Source organism: Labeo rohita, chromosome 21, assembly GCF_022985175.1.
Source record: "Labeo rohita strain BAU-BD-2019 chromosome 21, IGBB_LRoh.1.0, whole genome shotgun sequence".
Taxonomy (NCBI): Eukaryota; Metazoa; Chordata; class Actinopteri; order Cypriniformes; family Cyprinidae; genus Labeo; species Labeo rohita.
In genome coordinates, this window is record NC_066889.1 from 18445323 (window position 1) to 18463175 (window position 17853).

General features: G+C 38.1%; 3 protein-coding genes across 4 annotated transcripts in view; all 3 read left to right on the forward strand.

Annotated features, from left to right (window-relative positions):
• Positions 1 to 2489: 2489 nt before the first annotated feature.
• Positions 2490 to 6048, forward strand: ppp1r3b (protein phosphatase 1, regulatory subunit 3B). Of its 2 annotated transcripts, none has more exons than XM_051092835.1 (2): positions 2490 to 2648; positions 4234 to 6048. In XM_051092835.1, exon 2 carries the CDS (start codon positions 4265 to 4267, stop codon positions 5144 to 5146), a length of 882 nt encoding a protein of 293 aa, XP_050948792.1. In that variant the 5' UTR covers positions 2490 to 2648; positions 4234 to 4264; the 3' UTR covers positions 5147 to 6048. The 2 variants fall into 2 exon arrangements, with proteins under 2 accessions (XP_050948792.1, XP_050948791.1); XM_051092834.1 differs by lacking the exon at positions 2490 to 2648 and adding an exon at positions 2688 to 3042.
• A 375-nt stretch (positions 6049 to 6423) lies between these two features.
• Positions 6424 to 10497, forward strand: eri1 (exoribonuclease 1). Its single transcript, XM_051092833.1, has 7 exons — positions 6424 to 6780; positions 7573 to 7733; positions 7810 to 8026; positions 8228 to 8311; positions 9340 to 9449; positions 9543 to 9657; positions 9878 to 10497. The coding sequence occupies exons 1-7, from the start codon at positions 6697 to 6699 to the stop codon at positions 10118 to 10120; spliced, it is 1014 nt and encodes a 337-aa protein (XP_050948790.1). The 5' UTR covers positions 6424 to 6696; the 3' UTR covers positions 10121 to 10497.
• A 1251-nt stretch (positions 10498 to 11748) lies between these two features.
• The window catches only part of mfhas1 (multifunctional ROCO family signaling regulator 1), a 34217-nt gene continuing 28112 nt past the window's right edge, over positions 11749 to 17853 (forward strand). The window contains exon 1 of the mRNA XM_051092815.1: positions 11749 to 15042. Within this exon, the coding sequence (XP_050948772.1) occupies positions 12195 to 15042 (2848 nt within the window). The 5' untranslated portion in view covers positions 11749 to 12194. The remainder of the gene's footprint in view (positions 15043 to 17853) is intronic.

Below are 17853 nucleotides of genomic sequence, written 5' to 3' on the forward strand. Positions count from 1 at the left end.
TAACCTTCTGCCTCTTTTAGTTCAGTATTTCACAACCCATGTGCTTAAAACAGCTTCTCCTATTCTACTGACTGTGGCTGTTTTTTGGCCCTATAATGTTACAATGTTGGGTTTCCTGTATCTGGAATTATCTATGGATTTTCCGCACCATCTGTGCATCAGTTGTGGGAGCACTAGGATGAGGTATACCACAGTGTCCCAATGTCTCCACGCTGAAACGGAAACGGAATATAATTCTGCCTATTTCAAACTCAAGCTACTTTTAGTATCTTGTACATTTCTGCTAGATTGAACACTAAGAAATAATAGTCTTATTATTTAGTCTTATTATACTATAAAGTAAAATGTATATATTAAGATATTGTTGAAAAAGTATAAATTGTTGAATTAAAAGATTTTAGCCTGAAAAGTAGAGAGATAAACAGATAAAAAAAAATCACTTATTAAGTTCCTTAAATATCAGCCACTTCTCCTTTTCCAATTTGAGATATAAAGTGAATGAAGTTCCTCTAATTGACTGCATATCCCAAACCACAAAGTGATTTGTAATTAAATATTATTGAAGAGATGCATTAAGATAACAAATAGCAAAGAGACTGATAGCTGAACTTTTGCAATACATTCTAGAGGCCTAGTCTCAGCTGACTGGACTAAACGATTCATGCAGCTCATTGGGAGAAGAGACACAATGTATAAACAAAAAGTAATGCACATAATTATACACATTATCAAAATTCTATATTTACCGTATTTACCTTATTCTTCTAAATTGTCTAAATAGATTTGGATGCCATGCACAGTGATGTTACTAGGAGGTCGGATATTAGATTAATTACTGTCACTGCAATTTTCTGAGCTAAATTATGCCAGATTCTGTATATTATTCAGATTCTTTCTAGCCTTTGCATGCTGCTTTGAACTCATTACATTTGACTGGTATGTTGGACACTCATTTCAGATTGATTTATGCTAGTGAGGGCAAGAAACTACTGAAGTTTCTGCCATGGGGAGAAAAAAATAAAGAAAAGGCCTTTTTTCCCTTTCTGGTACAGAATTAAAAATAAAAAAGCAATTGACACTTTTCACCTCACAGTTATGACTTTTTCTGGCAACTGCAAGTTTATATCTCACAATTCTGAGTTTTTATTGTGCAATTCTGACTTTTTTTCACAATTGCAAGTTTGATGTTTTCTCACATCTCTAAGAAAATTCTGAGCTTACATCTCACAATTCTTACTTTTTCCTTTGAATTCTGAGTTTACATCTTGCAATTCTGACGTTTTCCTCAAAATTCTGACTTTTTTTTCTTACAATTGCAAGTTTGAATCTCACAATTCTGAGTTTATATTGTGCAATTCTGATTATCCTCACAACTCTGAGAAAAGTCTGAGCTTACATCTCACGATTCTTACTTTTTTCCTCTGATTTCCGAGTTTACATCTTGAAATTCTGACTTTTTTCTCACAGTTGCAAGTTTATATCTCACATTTCTGACTTTTCAAAATTGTGTTAATATCTTGTATTTGTGTTTAAATCTTAATTCTGAGTTTATATTGTGCAATTCTGACTTTTTTCTCACAATTGCAAGTTTATATCTAACAATTTGGACTTTTCTTCTCCAATTTCCGAGTTTATATCTTGCAATTTTGAATTTTTATCTCACAATTCTGAGTTTATATTGTGCAATTCTGACTTTTTCTCTCAAAACTCTGAGAAAATTCTGAGCTTACATCTCATAATTCTTTTTTTTCCTCTGAATTTCAAGTTTACATCTTGCAATTCAAATTTTTTTCTCAAAGTTCTGACTTTTTTCTCACAACTCTGAGAAAAGTCTGAGCTTACATCTCACGATTCTTACTTTCTTCCTCTGATTTCCGAGTTTACATCTTGAAATTCAAACTTTTTTTTCACAGTTGCAAGTTTATATCTCACATTTCTGACTTTTCTTTTCAAAATTGTGTTAATATCTTGTATTTGTGTTTAAATCTTAATTCTGAGTTTACATCTTGCAATTCTAATTTTTTTTGCAAGTTTATATCAAAGTTCTGACTTTTATCTTGCAATTTTGAGTTTTTACTCTGAGAAAAGTCTGAGCTTACATCTCACAATTCTTACTTTTTTCCTCTGAATTCTGAGTTTACATCTCACAGTTCTGACTTTTTTTTCTAACAATTGCAAGTTTGCATTTCCATTCTCAATGCTCATATTTTAACACAATAATCTCAGAATAACTAATGGACTGAATGGAAGAGTTATCTGCACTGGTCATAGAATATAAAAGCATGCAGAAGTTAGTGGGTTCATGTTTACAGGAAGAAAAGTGGTAGATATTTTTATAGCACAGTGGGGCCTCCAGACATGGCCTACTGACCCCCAGTCCTTGCAGTCACGTGACATGCCATTGATCAGCATGGGGTGCATGCATGCCCCTGTAGCCTGCTATGATTGGTCCAAACAGGTAGTTCACGTGAACAAGGGCTGATAGTCGGCAAAAATGTAATTTTGGTGCCGGTAAAACTCAGAAGCTCACTGATGCCGCACACATATCAGCACGAGCGTATTCCTCTTGTGAGCAGAAGCTGCTTTCACTAACACAAAACACTGGGCTTGGTGAAGAAGTTTGACCCAAATCAAATGCCGTAACACAGGTATGCATTAACTTAATTTCGCTCTCAGTTTGCTTCTCTATGTATCAATTTAAAGCGCACACGAAGAACTAGTAAATCACGCAGTGGGTTAATTCGTGTTCCAGCATGCAGGGAGTTTAATAAGGGAGGGAGGAAACTTCTCTGAAACACTGTCGTGCCCAGTGATACAAACTGATACAAACCAGGAAGAGCATGACGCAAAACAACAGATGATATTAGGCTTAACGTTTTTTAGAATATATGGAAAAGGAAAGCAATCTTGCATAGTACTGAGATCCAAAAATCAACTATTAAGACGGGAAGAGTTCATCAAAAACGAAGGTAGCAGCAATGTTAAAGCGTGATGGTATGTTGGATCCGAGCGAAGGTTGCAACTGCAAATGAGCTCAGACAGGTGCGAAACCATTTGTTTCTAAACTTGATTGCCATTGCCTGTTATTTCAATGCATCATTTTCAAGTTTAAACTAAAGAAAAGTTTATCTACGTTTTAACTAAACAGACCGGAACAATGTTTCATTGTTCCTTACCGTATATGGATACAAGATAGTAGCTCAGATATGGGAGTGTTGTATTGCTTTTTGAGCATTTTATAAACTTTCAGAAATTATATTCCCATATTTGAAGTTATTTTGAAACCGCTTATGTAAATTACTGTGAAACTACAAATAGTGCTGTTGTTACAACACCCCAACAGTGCATTGTACGCAACTACAATAGAAGTTTGAAATAACCAAGAAATTTGTGGTGATCACACAGTTTGCTTGTTGAAAATTAGTTAAATAGTTTAAAACTGAATGGAAATGTAGGAATCAAATACAGAAATACACAATTAACAAATCTAAAGCGTACAGTGTATGGGTTAGTAGTAATGCTCATACTTGTGGCAAATGTAAGCCTATATACCCCACAATCTATATGGGACCGATAGAAATGCACTTTAAAATAGTGACAGCCCTCCCCATTTCCTCAGCCTTGACATTTCTGGCTTGTGTGTGTTATTTGTCAAGTGTATTTTGTCTTGTAAGTCCTTCATATGTTTAAACAGTCTTACATCATCTACTGTCACCTCAGGAGGGTGCTGCTAATATGTAATAATGATTTATGTAACTCGTTTCTAACAGGTTAAACTGATGGCGTTAAAGCTCACCTCATATTCGGTCTGAAAATTTAAAAGAAGCCTTTACTAGAGACCCTCAAATAATATATTTTTGAATATTTAGGCTTTGTGTTGTAAATTTTAATAATTTTGATTTTTATAAGTAGTGAACACTAGAGGGGGCTGAATATCTTCAAATGCTGCTCCACATGCCCCCTTATATCCCTTCTCTGGCCTCCAGCCAAGATAAACTAGTTTGACTTATTTGACCCACTTACTGCAATCTTTTGCATAATGTTTAATTATTTCACTCTCAGTCTATATTAAGCCCTGCATGCTGTGCATAAAGTTTTAATCATTTCATACAGAGTTTATATTAGAGACTTCATGCTGTGCTATTTTGAAGTATAAGTGTGACATTTAAATTAGTCAGCCTTTCTCACTGACTGTATTAATGTAGTTATTAATACACATTTCTGTATTTTCAGTGCACACGGCTGCCGTCTCGACGAACCCACCATGCCGATCGAACTCGCCATGCCGCTTTATCTGTCAAGCGACGAGTTCTTAAACCCGAGGGCGTCTAAATTCAGCAGGCCCTTGCGGCCATGTCTGCACCGGTGTCAAAATACCAAACTTAGTTTTAGCGCTCCCAGGGAGCAGTCAGAGTTCAATGGGGTCAGCGCACCCTTGACGATACCTGGCAAAGCCAAAAAACAAGTGTCTTTTGCTGATCACAAGGGCCTCGCCCTGACGATGGTGAAGATTTTTTCTGAATTTGATGATCCCATTGATGTCCCGACCAACATCGAGCAGTTTTTTAGCTCTTCGCTGACTCTATCAGAAGGGAAGGACAAGCTAACCCTCGACTTTGACCAGCCGTCTGCAGATTACCTAAAGTTCCGTCAACGCGTAGAGAATGAGCACGTCTGCCTCGAGCACTGCATGCTTAAGGAAAAATCTATAGTAGGCACGATCAAAGTCAAAAACCTTTCGTTTGAAAAGTCCGTTAAGCTTCGCATCACGTTTGACACTTGGAAGAGCCACACAGACATAGAATGCCAGTATGTAAAAGACACTTACACCGGCTCAAACCGTGACACCTTTTCGTTCGAAGCTAGTTTGCCTGATCAGGTGCCTCCACATGAACGCATTGAGTTTGCCATTTGCTATGAGGTCAATGGCGTAACATTCTGGGACAACAACCAAGGACAGAATTACAGAATCGTTCAGTCAGCACTGAAAAAGAGTTCAAATGACTCTAGCGGTGACCATCAGCGGTATGGTGTGAGTGATTGGGACGTTCATTTTGACCGATATGGCAGCCCCAGATGCTCACATGGAATCTTTCCCAATTGGCCAAGCTATGCTGGATATGAAGACATTGGTCCATATTACTAAAAATACTTTTGGGCAGTTTATCCTGCACACATATTCATCAGACATTGTGATAAATGCACAGCAGCTTTGAGGTTGTTCTTTGGCCAAGGACTTGTTGAATTGAAAACCCATATGGACACTGAAGATATTTATCGTCAATAGTAATGGATTACATTGTGCAATAGAATGAGTTGTGTTTTTAAAAATACTGTTCATGGTGCAATACGAATGTAATTATGAGGGTAAATTTATGTTTATTTTCTGTTGCCTGTCAAATGCATTAATGCTAGTTTCTGTGCAGGGTTGTGTTAATAGATTAAAGGTTGATTTGGGGTTCGTATGGATTTGCGTGGACCTTTATAAAATAATGCAGTGTGAATTAATGTAAGTGTAAATAAATCTGCAGGCCAGTATATTGAAAAATTTCTTTCCTGAGAATGAGAGATCGTCAGCACGGTTTTGATTTGAAAAGCCTTGTTAAAAGCAAAGACGGAATCAGTGTTTATCCCAAAAAATGTGAGACCAGTGTTGGATTTATGTATGCAGATTCATATGTTTTTGTTCTTTCCCAAACAGCTCATTTTTAATGTAAAAACGCTAAAAGTATTTACATTGCTGAATTTCTGTATTTTAATTGACTATGACTGTTTCACTGTAATTGCACAACAGGATTATGATATTAATGATTTCAGTTAATGTGTATTGTCATATGTTCTAGGTAATGTATGCACTTTAATTGGTTGTTTAATTTCGTCACCCATTTCAAATTGCATTGTTTGAATGTAAATACAGCTTTGTCAAAAACACTTTGTGAAATAGTTCTCTAGGCGGTATGGGGTGTGTTCAATATTTGCATTTTAATGCAATGTTTTAAACGTTCATAGTCGTTGAAAACTTCAAATAAAGTACTGAGGCAAACAAAATATATCTGACTTAGTCACTCCATAGAAGTAGAAAAACAACACAAATTTGTGATAGACGTTTGTCATGACCTGTCGAGTCGTGAAAACCTGTTTAAATGTACACATTATTCACGTTTAGATCCCTAAATAGACACCTTTCTGACTCTAGTTACGTATCCAGCATTACCAAGGCAAAATTGGGAAACAATATTTCATTGTTGATACTTGAAAAGAATGTTTTACACAAATTACACATTTACAGAAGGTCTTTTTGAAATTATCAGAAGGATAATTACTTAATAACGAGTACATAAACAATATAACCATGAATAAACATATGTAAATAAATATGCGAATGAATGAATGAACGAAGGGGCTTTTATTTTACAATTGTTCGACCTTTCAATGACGACTTCCTGTAGACGTTGAAACGTCAGGGTTAGCGGCAGTTGCTTGCCTCACGATTAAGAAACTAGCTCATTAGAAGTTTAATTCATTGCAAACAGCCGCTAATTTTAAGTAAAATGCACAACAAAAGAAATGTGAGATATAGCGACAATATTTTAGAGTTGTAATTTTTCGTCAGGAGCGGATTAGGTAAAAGACACCGAGCATAGACGCGCGAAACCAGATGTTAGTGTTTCTAAATGAGCTAAATTGTCAAAACATATGGAGTCCCAGAAAAAGACCAGTCAACCTGAAAATAAGACTTCAAAGTCTGAGGAAGACGAAGAGGAGCAGTGCTGTGGTAATGTGAGTGTCGGTAACGTTAATGTTTATGTGAGCCTTGTGTGATTTTTAGAAAGCTGTGACACGTATATGACAAATTGCAGAGAAATATGTATTGTTTAGTTGTTTTAAACCGTTATATAGTTCTCCATAAATGTAAATCTGCTAAAAAATGTAGATTAGTTTGTTGTTTGTTCCAATGAATGTGAATGGGTGCCATCAGAATAAAAGTTTCAACTGCTGATAAAAAAATACCACAGTAATAACACAAGGAATCCACATGACTCCAGTCCATCATTTAATGTCTTGTGGAAGCTGCCATCGTTAAGATGTTTTAACTTCAGGCTGTCGCTTCTGGCCAAAATACGAATTCCCAGTCCGTTATACAGTATTGCCTCCTCCAGTGTAAAAGTTCACTGACATATATTTAAGAACTAAAAATGGTGCTTGATCTGTGCATATTTCTCTAGACTACTACTATTCAGACTACTTTTCACTGTATGTAAGCCAGTAGCAACGGTTTAAAGTTAAAAACGTCTTAAATTTAATTAGTTTTTTTACACACATGCAGCGTTTCGCTTCACAATATGTTAACTGATGGACTGGCGTTGTGTGGATTACTTGTGGAATATTGTGATGTTTTTATCAGATGTTTGGACTCTGACGGCACCCATTCAGGATCCTTTGGTAAACGAGATGTAATGCAAAATTTCTCCAAATCTGTTTTGATGAAGAAACCAATTCATCCAAATAAGGATGAGACAACACTAATGCTAAACAACTAAATCGTGTTTCATTTCCTTGTCTTACATTTAGACTTCCTGTGAAAAAAGTGAGAAGCAGGAGCCTTCATCACCAAAACAGGGAGATTTCAGTGATCCGGTGTATAAAGAGATCGCAGTGGCAAACGGCGCCATCAACCGAATGAACAGAGATGAGCTACGTGCAAAATGTGCTGAGCTAAAGCTTGACACACGGTACTGTGAGCTTTTGTTTTACGTTTGTACCTGCTATGTACTATACAATTCATTCATAAAATTCCTATCTTTTCAGGGGAGTTAAAGATGTCCTGAGAAAGCGCCTGAAAAGTTACTACAAAAGGCAAAAACTGATGCTTTCATCTGCTGCAAATGGGAACAGTGATGTGTATTTTGACTACATCTGTGTGGTGGATTTTGAAGCGACATGTGAAGAGAATAACCCACCTGACTACCTGCATGAAATCATTGAGTTTCCCATGGTGTTGATCGACACACACACCTTGGAGATTGTGAGTTGGTGAGGGAATGGTCTGGCACACGTGTGCTTGATTCTTGCCAGGCAAACATGATACCATACAGGGTATTTAGTGAACTGTTTAGGATTGATCTGCTAGTTGTGAAAAACTCTAATCTTCTTTAATCTTCACATTAACACTTAACACTTGTTGTTTTATTCTTATTTCATTGTATTCCCATTCCTCTTATTACAGGTAGACTCATTTCAGGAGTATGTGAAGCCAGTGGTGAACCCACAGCTCTCTGAGTTTTGTATAAAACTTACTGGAATCACACAGGCAAGTTTGTTAAACTGCTTAAAAACTTGAGATATGTCAAATATCAGTCAAAAGTTTCAAGTTTATTTTTCAAATAAATTCTGTTCTTTTGAACTATTAATCGAAGACTGATAAGCGTTTATCATAAGAAATGTTTCTTGAGCACCAAATCAGTATATTAGAATAATTTTATATATATATATATATATATATATATATATATTTATATATTTATATATATTTATATATTTATATTTATAAAATAAATGCAGTCTTAGTAAGCATAAAGAGCATTTATTCAAATACAGATTTTTAATGTTTTTTAAAGAATTCTCTTCTGCTTAACAAGCTTGCATTTATTTGATCCAAAATACAGCAAAAGCAGTAAAATTGTGAAATATTTTTACTATTTAAAATAACTGCTTTCAGGATTCTTTGATGAATATAAAGATCCAAAGATCAGCATTTATCTGAAATGAAAACAAAATAACATTATACAATACACCATTCAAAAGCTTTTTTTTTTTTTTGAAGAAATTATAGAAATTAATACTTTTATTTAGCAAGGATGCTAAAGACGATGATGATAAAGACATTTATAATGTTACAAAAGATTTCTGTTTTAGATAAATGCTGTTCTTTTGAATTTTCTATTCATCAAAGAAACCTGAAGAAATCTACTCAACTGTTTTCAATATAATAATAATGTTTTTTGAGCAGCAAATCAGAATATTAGAATGATTTCTGATGGATCATGTGACTGGAGTAATGATGCTAAAAATTCAGCTTTGAAATCACAGGAATAAATTACATTTTAAAATATATTAAAATAGAAAACAGTTATTTTAAATAGTAAAAACATTTCAAAATATCACTGTTTTTTGCTGCACTTTTAATCAAATAAATGCAGGCTTGGTGAGCAGAAGAGACTTCTTTAAAAAACATGAAAAATCTTACTGTTCAAAAACTTTTGACTGGTAATGTTACAAGTTCTTAGCCTAAAATTGGATGAAAAGCAATTGCTCAAACTCCACTTTTTATTTTTCTAGAAAATGGTGGATGAGGCGGCGACATTCCATCAGGTTCTAAAGCGAGCAGTTTCCTGGCTACAGGAGAAAGAACTTGGCACAAAGTACAAATATACATTTTTAACAGATGGGTAAGGATAAAACAGACATTTTAAGCATGACTCAAATGAAATTCAATATGCAGAACTAAATACATTGAACAGCTCACTATCTTGTCCGTGTAGGTCATGGGACATGGGAAAGTTTCTTCATACCCAGTGTAAACTGAGTTCCATCAGATACCCACAGTTCGCCAGAAAATGGATCAATATCAGAAAGTCTTATGGAAACTTTTATAAGGTTTGTGTGTTTTCAGCATTTTCTATATAATTCCTTACGAAGTCAGAAAGAAAATCAGAATGAAAAAAAAGTGTATTTGGATGGAATAAAAAGGATTTTGGTATCTAAATTGTACAAATGCCTATGCCAAATGCATATTTTAAATAAAAAGTTGGCTTTGGAGTTTTACATTTGAAAAAAATATTGAGATTTTAATGAGTCTCATGCTTGTTTCTTTCAGGTTCCTCGTACTCAGACAAAACTAATCTGCATGCTGGAGAATCTCGGTATGCAGTATGACGGACGTCCCCACTGTGGTCTAGATGACTCCCGCAACATTGCGAGGATTGCCATCCACATGCTGGAGGACGGCTGTCAGCTGCGGGTGAACGAGTGCTTGCATTCAGGAGAACCACGGAGCGTGCCTATCTCCGCCCCTATTGAAGGAGCCCCAGCACCTCAAACCCCTAAGAAAAGAAACTAAAAAGATCACTTAAAGACACTTTCACAAAAATAACAGTGCTTAATGTGGACAAATATGAAGATAATTTGGGAACTAATGTGGGTTTTCTTAAAAATATAATGTGTACAGTTTCTTTTCTGCAAAAGTTTACACCATAGTGTATAATGGTTCAGATCAGTGGGATTAGGCTGTACTTTCACTTTTACAGCAAATTGGGTTTATGTACTGTTTTGAAACTTGCTTCTGATAAACTGAAACAGTAGTTTTAGGCAAAAGGCTGAAGTGCTGGGTGATTAATACCTGCAATACTGCATTGCTTTGCTTTTTTAAATTGATGTTGCACATCCAATGAAAAACACAATTTGTATTATTTTGTCAATAAACATTTTTTATGATGCCATTGTACAATATTTTATTAAGCGATGTATAATTGTATACATGACCCTGGACCACAAAACCAGTCATAAGTAGCATGGGTTATATTTGTAGCAATGGCCAACAATACATTGCATGGGTCAAAATTACAGATTTTTATTTGTGCTAAAAACATTAGGATAAGTAAAGATCATGTTGCATAAAGGTATTTTGTAAACTTCCTACTGTAAATATATCAAAACTTGTGACAACTTCAAAAGTGATTTTCTCAATATTTAGATTTTTTTTTTGCACCTTTAGGTTCCAGATTTCCAAATAATCGTATCTCAACCAAATATTGTCCTAGCCTACCAAACCATAAATTTTTCCCATAAACAGAAAGCTAAGCTTTCAAAAAAGTAACACTTATGACTAGTTTTATGGTCCAGGGTTTCATGTTAATTGTATATGCTATTTGTTTGAGATCTGATTTTCAAGTGTCCTACTTTTTGATTAAACTCTTATGCACTCGGGTACTTTGAACCCTAATAGTCTACGCAAAGTTTAGATATGTTTTGGTTATGCAATAAGGTTTGTCAACACAAAGTTCACCCTGTTTCTGGCCGCCATATCTAATTTTCCAAGGCCATGCAATAAGAAACAATTAAGTATGACCTGTTAACACAGTTACAATCTAATCTGTTAATGTTGTTTTAAAATGCTTTACTTAATGCATGTAATCATGTAATTTCTCTCAATTTCTAATGGTAATACATGTGTTGATCTGATTAGACACACAGTAGTTTAGCACAAGTAATGCAGTTGCGCATCATGCCCAGTAGATGGCGTCAAATAACACTACTTTGTAAATAAACGTAAACAACACAAAGCCCACCACCATCAGTCAAGTCAACCAGGAGACAAGCGGGCTTATTCGCATGAATTTGGTTTGTTTTCCTTACGTATTTTGTATTTCTGTCCACAAAGACTAAAGTCCTTTTCATATCTTAGACAAACAGGATCCTGCTGTATTTCTTCATGTGATGTTTTAGAAGCAAGCTGTTGTATACATTGGGTGATAAGATATTTACTGTTAGTAAAAACGAAACGAAGTTACTTTCACATTGTATCCTCACAACGCTTTCGTTATTATTATTACTGCTGTTAATACGCGACGCGTACTACGTCACCGTCTAAATGACCAATCAAGGCTTTTGTTTATGCGAGCGTTGCGTCGCTGGCGCGTAGAGAAGGTGGGGCTCTGACGCAGTGCTGCTCCTGTGAGTGTTCACTGCTGGCTGCATGCGCAGAGAATAGGCGGAGACACACAAGGAAAGACTACAGCAGCCACCACTGCCCTGCTTTCATTCTAACTCACTGGATATGTCTTAGATTTTTTTTCTCTCATGTGGTATCAAAGGACGCGCTGGCGGAAACGCCAGCCACACGAATTGGGCTGATGTGACTTTTCATGCGTTCTTGTGGTTTTTATCCTGCGGTCGATGGCGCAGATAAAGAGGATGCGTGAAAGAACGCAGCCCAGCCCTGTTTTCCCGAATGCGATTGAACGGAGCTGCATATTTTCGGATGAAGATGAAATCAGCATGGTCTAAATGTTGGTTTCAGCTGGATTGCTGTGCGGAAAACCCGAATCGATAAAGCACGCGAAAGCGACACTATGCTGCCTAGGTGATTGATCACTGTGCTCAATGAGAACAAGGAGGAGCACGGCTTCGATACGATGGCTGAGGAGAATAACCTGAAGACAGCTAGATTATGGAGGGATGCTGCTTTGCGCTCCAGGAAGCTGAGAAGCAATCTGAGGCAGCTGACTCTCAGCACCAAAAACTGCCAGAAAATTACCTTACCTGAGGACATAAAGGAGATCGAGGTCCTCAATCTGGGCAACAACTCCCTACAGGAGCTTCCAGAGGGACTGGGTTCAACCCTGACCAGGCTTCGCATCCTCATCCTCCGCAGGAACAAGTTTGCAACGGTTCCCACTGCAGTATTTCAACTTAGTCAACTAGTTGAATTAGACATCAGTCACAACTGCTTGAACCACTTTTCAGAAGACATTGATCTTCTCAAGGGGCTTAAGAAGTTGTGTATCAGTCATAATAAAATACAATACCTGCCATCTCAGATTGGGACTTTGCAAAGTCTGGAGGAGCTTGACATCAGCTTCAATGAGCTGCGTGATTTCCCCAGATCCTTTTCACAGCTCAGGAAGCTTAGAACGCTTGATGTGGATCATAACAAACTTCAGCGTTTCCCTTCTGAAATACTTGCTCTTTCTGATCTGGAGGAGCTTGACTGCTCCGGGAATAAACTAGAGGGTCTTCCAGGTAACATCATGATGCTCCAGTCTATTAAAATCTTATGGCTCAGTAGCACTCACCTCTCGTTTTTACCTGAAACATTTTGTGAGCTGCAGAACTTGGAGAGCCTGATGCTTGATAATAATTTTCTCACGAGCCTGCCACAAACGTTCGGGAAACTGCAGAAGCTGAAAATGCTCAATCTCTCCTCAAACTCCTTTGAAGATTTTCCTCAGGTTATTATCAAACTCGCCAGTTTGGAGGAGTTGTATTTAAGCCGGAATAAACTAACGTTCCTCCCTGAGGAGGTAGGACAGCTGTGCAATCTTGCAAATTTGTGGTTGGACAATAATAGCATAACGTTTCTCCCGGACTCTATTGTAGAGCTAAGGAAATTGGAGGAGCTGGTTTTACAGGGTAACCAAATTGCCATCCTCCCAGACGACTTCGGAAAACTTGCCAAAGTCAATATTTGGAAGGTGAAGGATAATCCTCTCATTCAACCTCCATATGAAGTGTGCATGAAGGGGATCCCCTACATAGCTGCCTATCAGAAGGAGCTTGCACATTCCCAACCTGCTGTGAAACCTAGACTTAAACTGGTTTTGATGGGCCAGAGAGATGCAGGGAAAACAACACTCAGGCAGTGCATTGTCAACAAACCCTCAGATGTCAAGATGGCCATCGGATGTCGGGGTATTGACGTGACGAACTGGGTAGCGGATGCAGATAGGAGTCTTACGTTCATCGTATATGATTTATCTGGTAAGCAGAACTATGATCTTATCAAACCCTTTTTCCTATCTCCCGGAGCACTTTATGTTTTGGTGGTGAATTTGAAATTGTATACATCAAAGAACTTCTACTCCCACGTTGGCGGTTTCCTCCACCTGCTCAGTGCCAAGGTGCCACATGCAGTTGTGTGCATCGTCGGGACTCATAGTGACTTGTGCGAAGAGGTTGAGGTTGAAGAAAAGTGCCTGGATATTCACAGACAGATTTCGCTCCAGGAAAAAACGGACACTGAATGCCTACAAGTGCTTGCCCTGCAAGTTGACGAAGCCCTTGAGCAAGGTTACGACGTTCGGACATCTAGCCCTCATGTTCTCTTCTACGGGGTCACTGATAAAAACCTGAGACGTAAAAAGTCTCAGTTGCAATACATGCTGAACAATCGACTACAAATCCTGTCTCCGGTGATTTGCGTCAGCTGCATGGCAGCACAAAGGAACATTAAGCATTTGAAAGAGAAGCTCATGTCCGTCGCCGATCACAGGGAGATTTTTCCCAATCTTCACAGAGTCCTGCCGAAGTCGTGGCAGATGCTTGAGGAACTGCATTTTAAGCCACAGGATTTATGGCTTTCCTGGTGGGATTCGGCCCGTTTGGGCCTTCAGGCTGGGCTGACGGAGGACCGCCTGCAAAGCGCTCTCTCATACCTCCACGAGAGTGGTAAACTTTTATACTTTGAAGACAGCATGACGTTAAAGGAATACGTCTTCCACAATCTACCCCGTTTCATCGCCATCTTGAATGTGTTTTTTCAGAGAGACCTTGCTGCAATGCTTGAGAAACTACAAGCTGAAGGAGATGATGGAGATAACGCAAAGTCTATGCAGATGCATGGTCATGTGGAGGGGTTTCTATTGCACGGCCTGCTGCCATCAAACGTAATACGATTGCTGCTTAAACCCCTGGTACAGACTCAGCAGGACTTGCACCTGATCATGGAACTGCTGGAAAAGATGGGCGTCTGCTACTGTGTCAACAAACCTCGCAGCAAGCCTCTTAATGGGGCCACCGTCTGGTATAAGTTTCCCAGTCAGGTCAGCAACGAGGAGCCCCATCCTGAAGCCTCGACCAGCGGGGGCTCATCGATCCCTGGTCAGTTCTTCTCAGTTGAGCAGCTCCAGATTGAATACAGGTTTCCTTTATTCACCCCTCTTGGACTTTTTGCACGGTATAGCGTGCAAATCAACAGCCATGTGGTGCAACGGTCCGATGGAAAGCATCATATCTTTGCCTATCGGGGTAAAGTGCCTGTGACGGTGAGTTACCGGCCCTCTCGGAGCAGATTGCAGCCTGAGACCCTCTCCATTTCCAGCCATGCATCCTTGCCAAATATATGGACAGCTTGGCAAGCCATTATTCCCCTAGTGGAGGAGTTAAACGTTCTTCTGCAGGAATGGCCTGGCCTTCACTACTCGGTGCATGTCCTGTGTTCCAAGTGCCTGAAGAGAGGGTCTCCCAATCCACATTCCTTTCCAGGTCAGTGTTTTGCTATATCATGCGCTGTTCCTCATAATTTCTTCTTGCCACCAGATTCCTGTTAAGGAACATTTCACTCAAAATTTTAATTCCAGATTGCTCCAGACTTCTGCAGAACACGAAAGAGGGTATTTTAATTGTTTTTGCCCATACAATCAAAGTTACAAGAATCCAGTACAACTTTGAACCCCATTCACTTCTATTGTATGGACAAAAACATTCATATATATATTTTTTTTTGAGTGAACTATTGCTTTAACTTAACTTAGAATGGTATGTTATGATGGAAAACAAGCTGTTAACCACGTACGCTCATTCGTTTGCAGTTTATGACTGGAGACTTATTAAAACGTTTTCGTTCAACACTGATATGCAGTCATAAATCTATCAGGCATGTATTTCAGTGCAAATAAAGAGTTGCATTAATTCTGCAGTGATGAATTAGGTAATCTTTGTAGTGCTGTCAGTATGGAGGCGTATGTCTGGGTTTATTGCCAAGTAAACACTGTACAATAAAGGGTGAATCAGCGTGAAATGAAGTCATTTTGGGATGGTTGTAGGCTAAACAAAGAATGAGTATGGCTGGCCATAACAAGAGAGAAGGGGGGTGGTCTCACTGGGTTTGAGGCCACACCTAGAAACACAAATTAGCCGGAGATGTCTGCTGTGCTGCTGAGAACACAGACAGAGACTGGCAGTGGAGAGGGTCACCATGGTAACATAATATGCCTTTCTTCATGGGATGCAGATTAGGTGCAGTAGCCACTAGCGTAACCTAGGCTCCGGGTTATGTTTTCTTTAATTGAAAATAAAAATAAATAAAAAGACTGCTTTTTATAAATTCATAGTCTTGTGGGTGTTGTAGTCTGTAGTTTGTCAGTTGGGAGTAGGTGCCATTATACAACGCGTCATCAGTTGGCGGCACATAGTGGCGGCACTGAATGTAAACAATGCCACTGAACCGGACGGAACTTGCATATTTTGTTGATTATTGCTGCTGAAAATGGTTAATTATTGTCATGTTTTGGGCTGTAGTAATCGGTCAGACCAGGAGAAACATTTGGAGTACAATAGACTGCCAAAAGTTATAGCAAATCAAAGAAAAGAGTGCAAAAAACTAAGGAACAAAAGGCATTTGTGGTTGGCTAACCTGAACCAGGATTTCCAGGGCAAGAATCTTGACAGCATTCGTGTTTGTTCTTATCATTTCTGGTCAGGTAGCTGAAATATTAAGCTAATGTCTTAATTAATAGTAGTCTCGCGTAGCCAGACCTTTAGACTGACGACAGAAGGTCTGGGAACTTTGGCTGCTTTGAATTGCCAAGGCCCACCCAAGAGGCCATATGACTGACAGGTGAAGCAACCACTGCATCATGTTTAGGGGCGTGAAAATGTCACCACAATAACAGACCGGTGTGTAAAACTTTTACTTTTGAAAATCCAGCGTTTAGTTGATCCTGTATAATTTAACCAATCCGATGATGACTTCGAAAAGTGTTTCCAGCTAAGTGTGCCGTATGCATTAGACATTCAGCCAGTGGTCTGTGGGCGTGACGTCTGAGGCTGAGACTAAATTAATATTGCCTGTACGTATCTTTACCACCTATTAACTTCAGTTTGTCAAAATATTGCGCCCTTTCCTGCTTACTAAGTGCAGAACAACGTCTTCAGTAGTACATTAACTGTGCAATCCATGCTTTTGTTTACATTCAAGTATAAACAGTATGGCTGCGCATCCAGGTAATCCAAATACTGTGTTCGGAAAGGAAATGACGTATACTACGGAACCCCTAAGGGAATTAATAGGAGATGGGATGAAAAATATATTTAAATGCTTTCTCTTGCAATTATATAGTTTGGTAATTAAACTGGATATAAATTGCGGGATCAGAGAGGTGCTATTAATATGTGGGGCATTGAAATTTTACTTTTGCGTCACTTTTTACTTTCACTTTCGAGATTCGAGATCACACATTCTCTGTTTATACCATGGAGCGGCAGTATTTACCACACATTTTGCAAGATTAGATGTTTGTAAGTGGTGCTCAGGTTCTGCAAATCATTCGCCATCGTACTCTGTCATCTCTCCTTATTCTGTTTATGTGGTAAGTGAACTTTTATAAACTGTAATGTAACAGGCTGTCCATAATGTAACATGCAGCTAACCATGTCCTTTTAGTGGTTTCATAGAATGTGTTATTCGTTTTTCTTGCCTTTTTCTTTGGCACATTCATGGAGATGTGTACTAGGTTGGGTTCAACTAGGCCTGGGTGTCTTCTGACTTTATTTATGAAGACGTCACCCACCTTCTAAGTTTCTAAAAGTGTAAAATGTTGACATGAATTCTTTCTGGGAAACTACATAGCTATTCTTAGCTTTGAGGAGCTCGCTGAGTGATATTTATGTACTTTGTAATTTGTTGTGTTTATATCCAGTGTTGAAATAGGCACATTTTGACTGTTATTTTAAAGATTAAGTGGTGCTGGCTTATGTAAGAGAAATACCTCATTGAACACACCATGCCCATTTTTGCCAAATACCAGTCAGAGACAGCATTTGCTCAAGCTAATGTAATGAGGTCCAGTTTTATGCCATTGTATGCTAATGATTTTACACCTCCTAGAAAACAAAACATGTTTTATTATGAGACAAAGTACAGTGGCTCTAGCAATTATATAATGCAATGACAGTCATTTTTAAATGTAGTCGAAATGTTTTAGGCCTGTTGTTTTTAAAATTGTCCGTGCATGACTCTACTATGTTGTTGTGCATTACATGTTACACATTCTCAAATGACTAAAATTATAATTT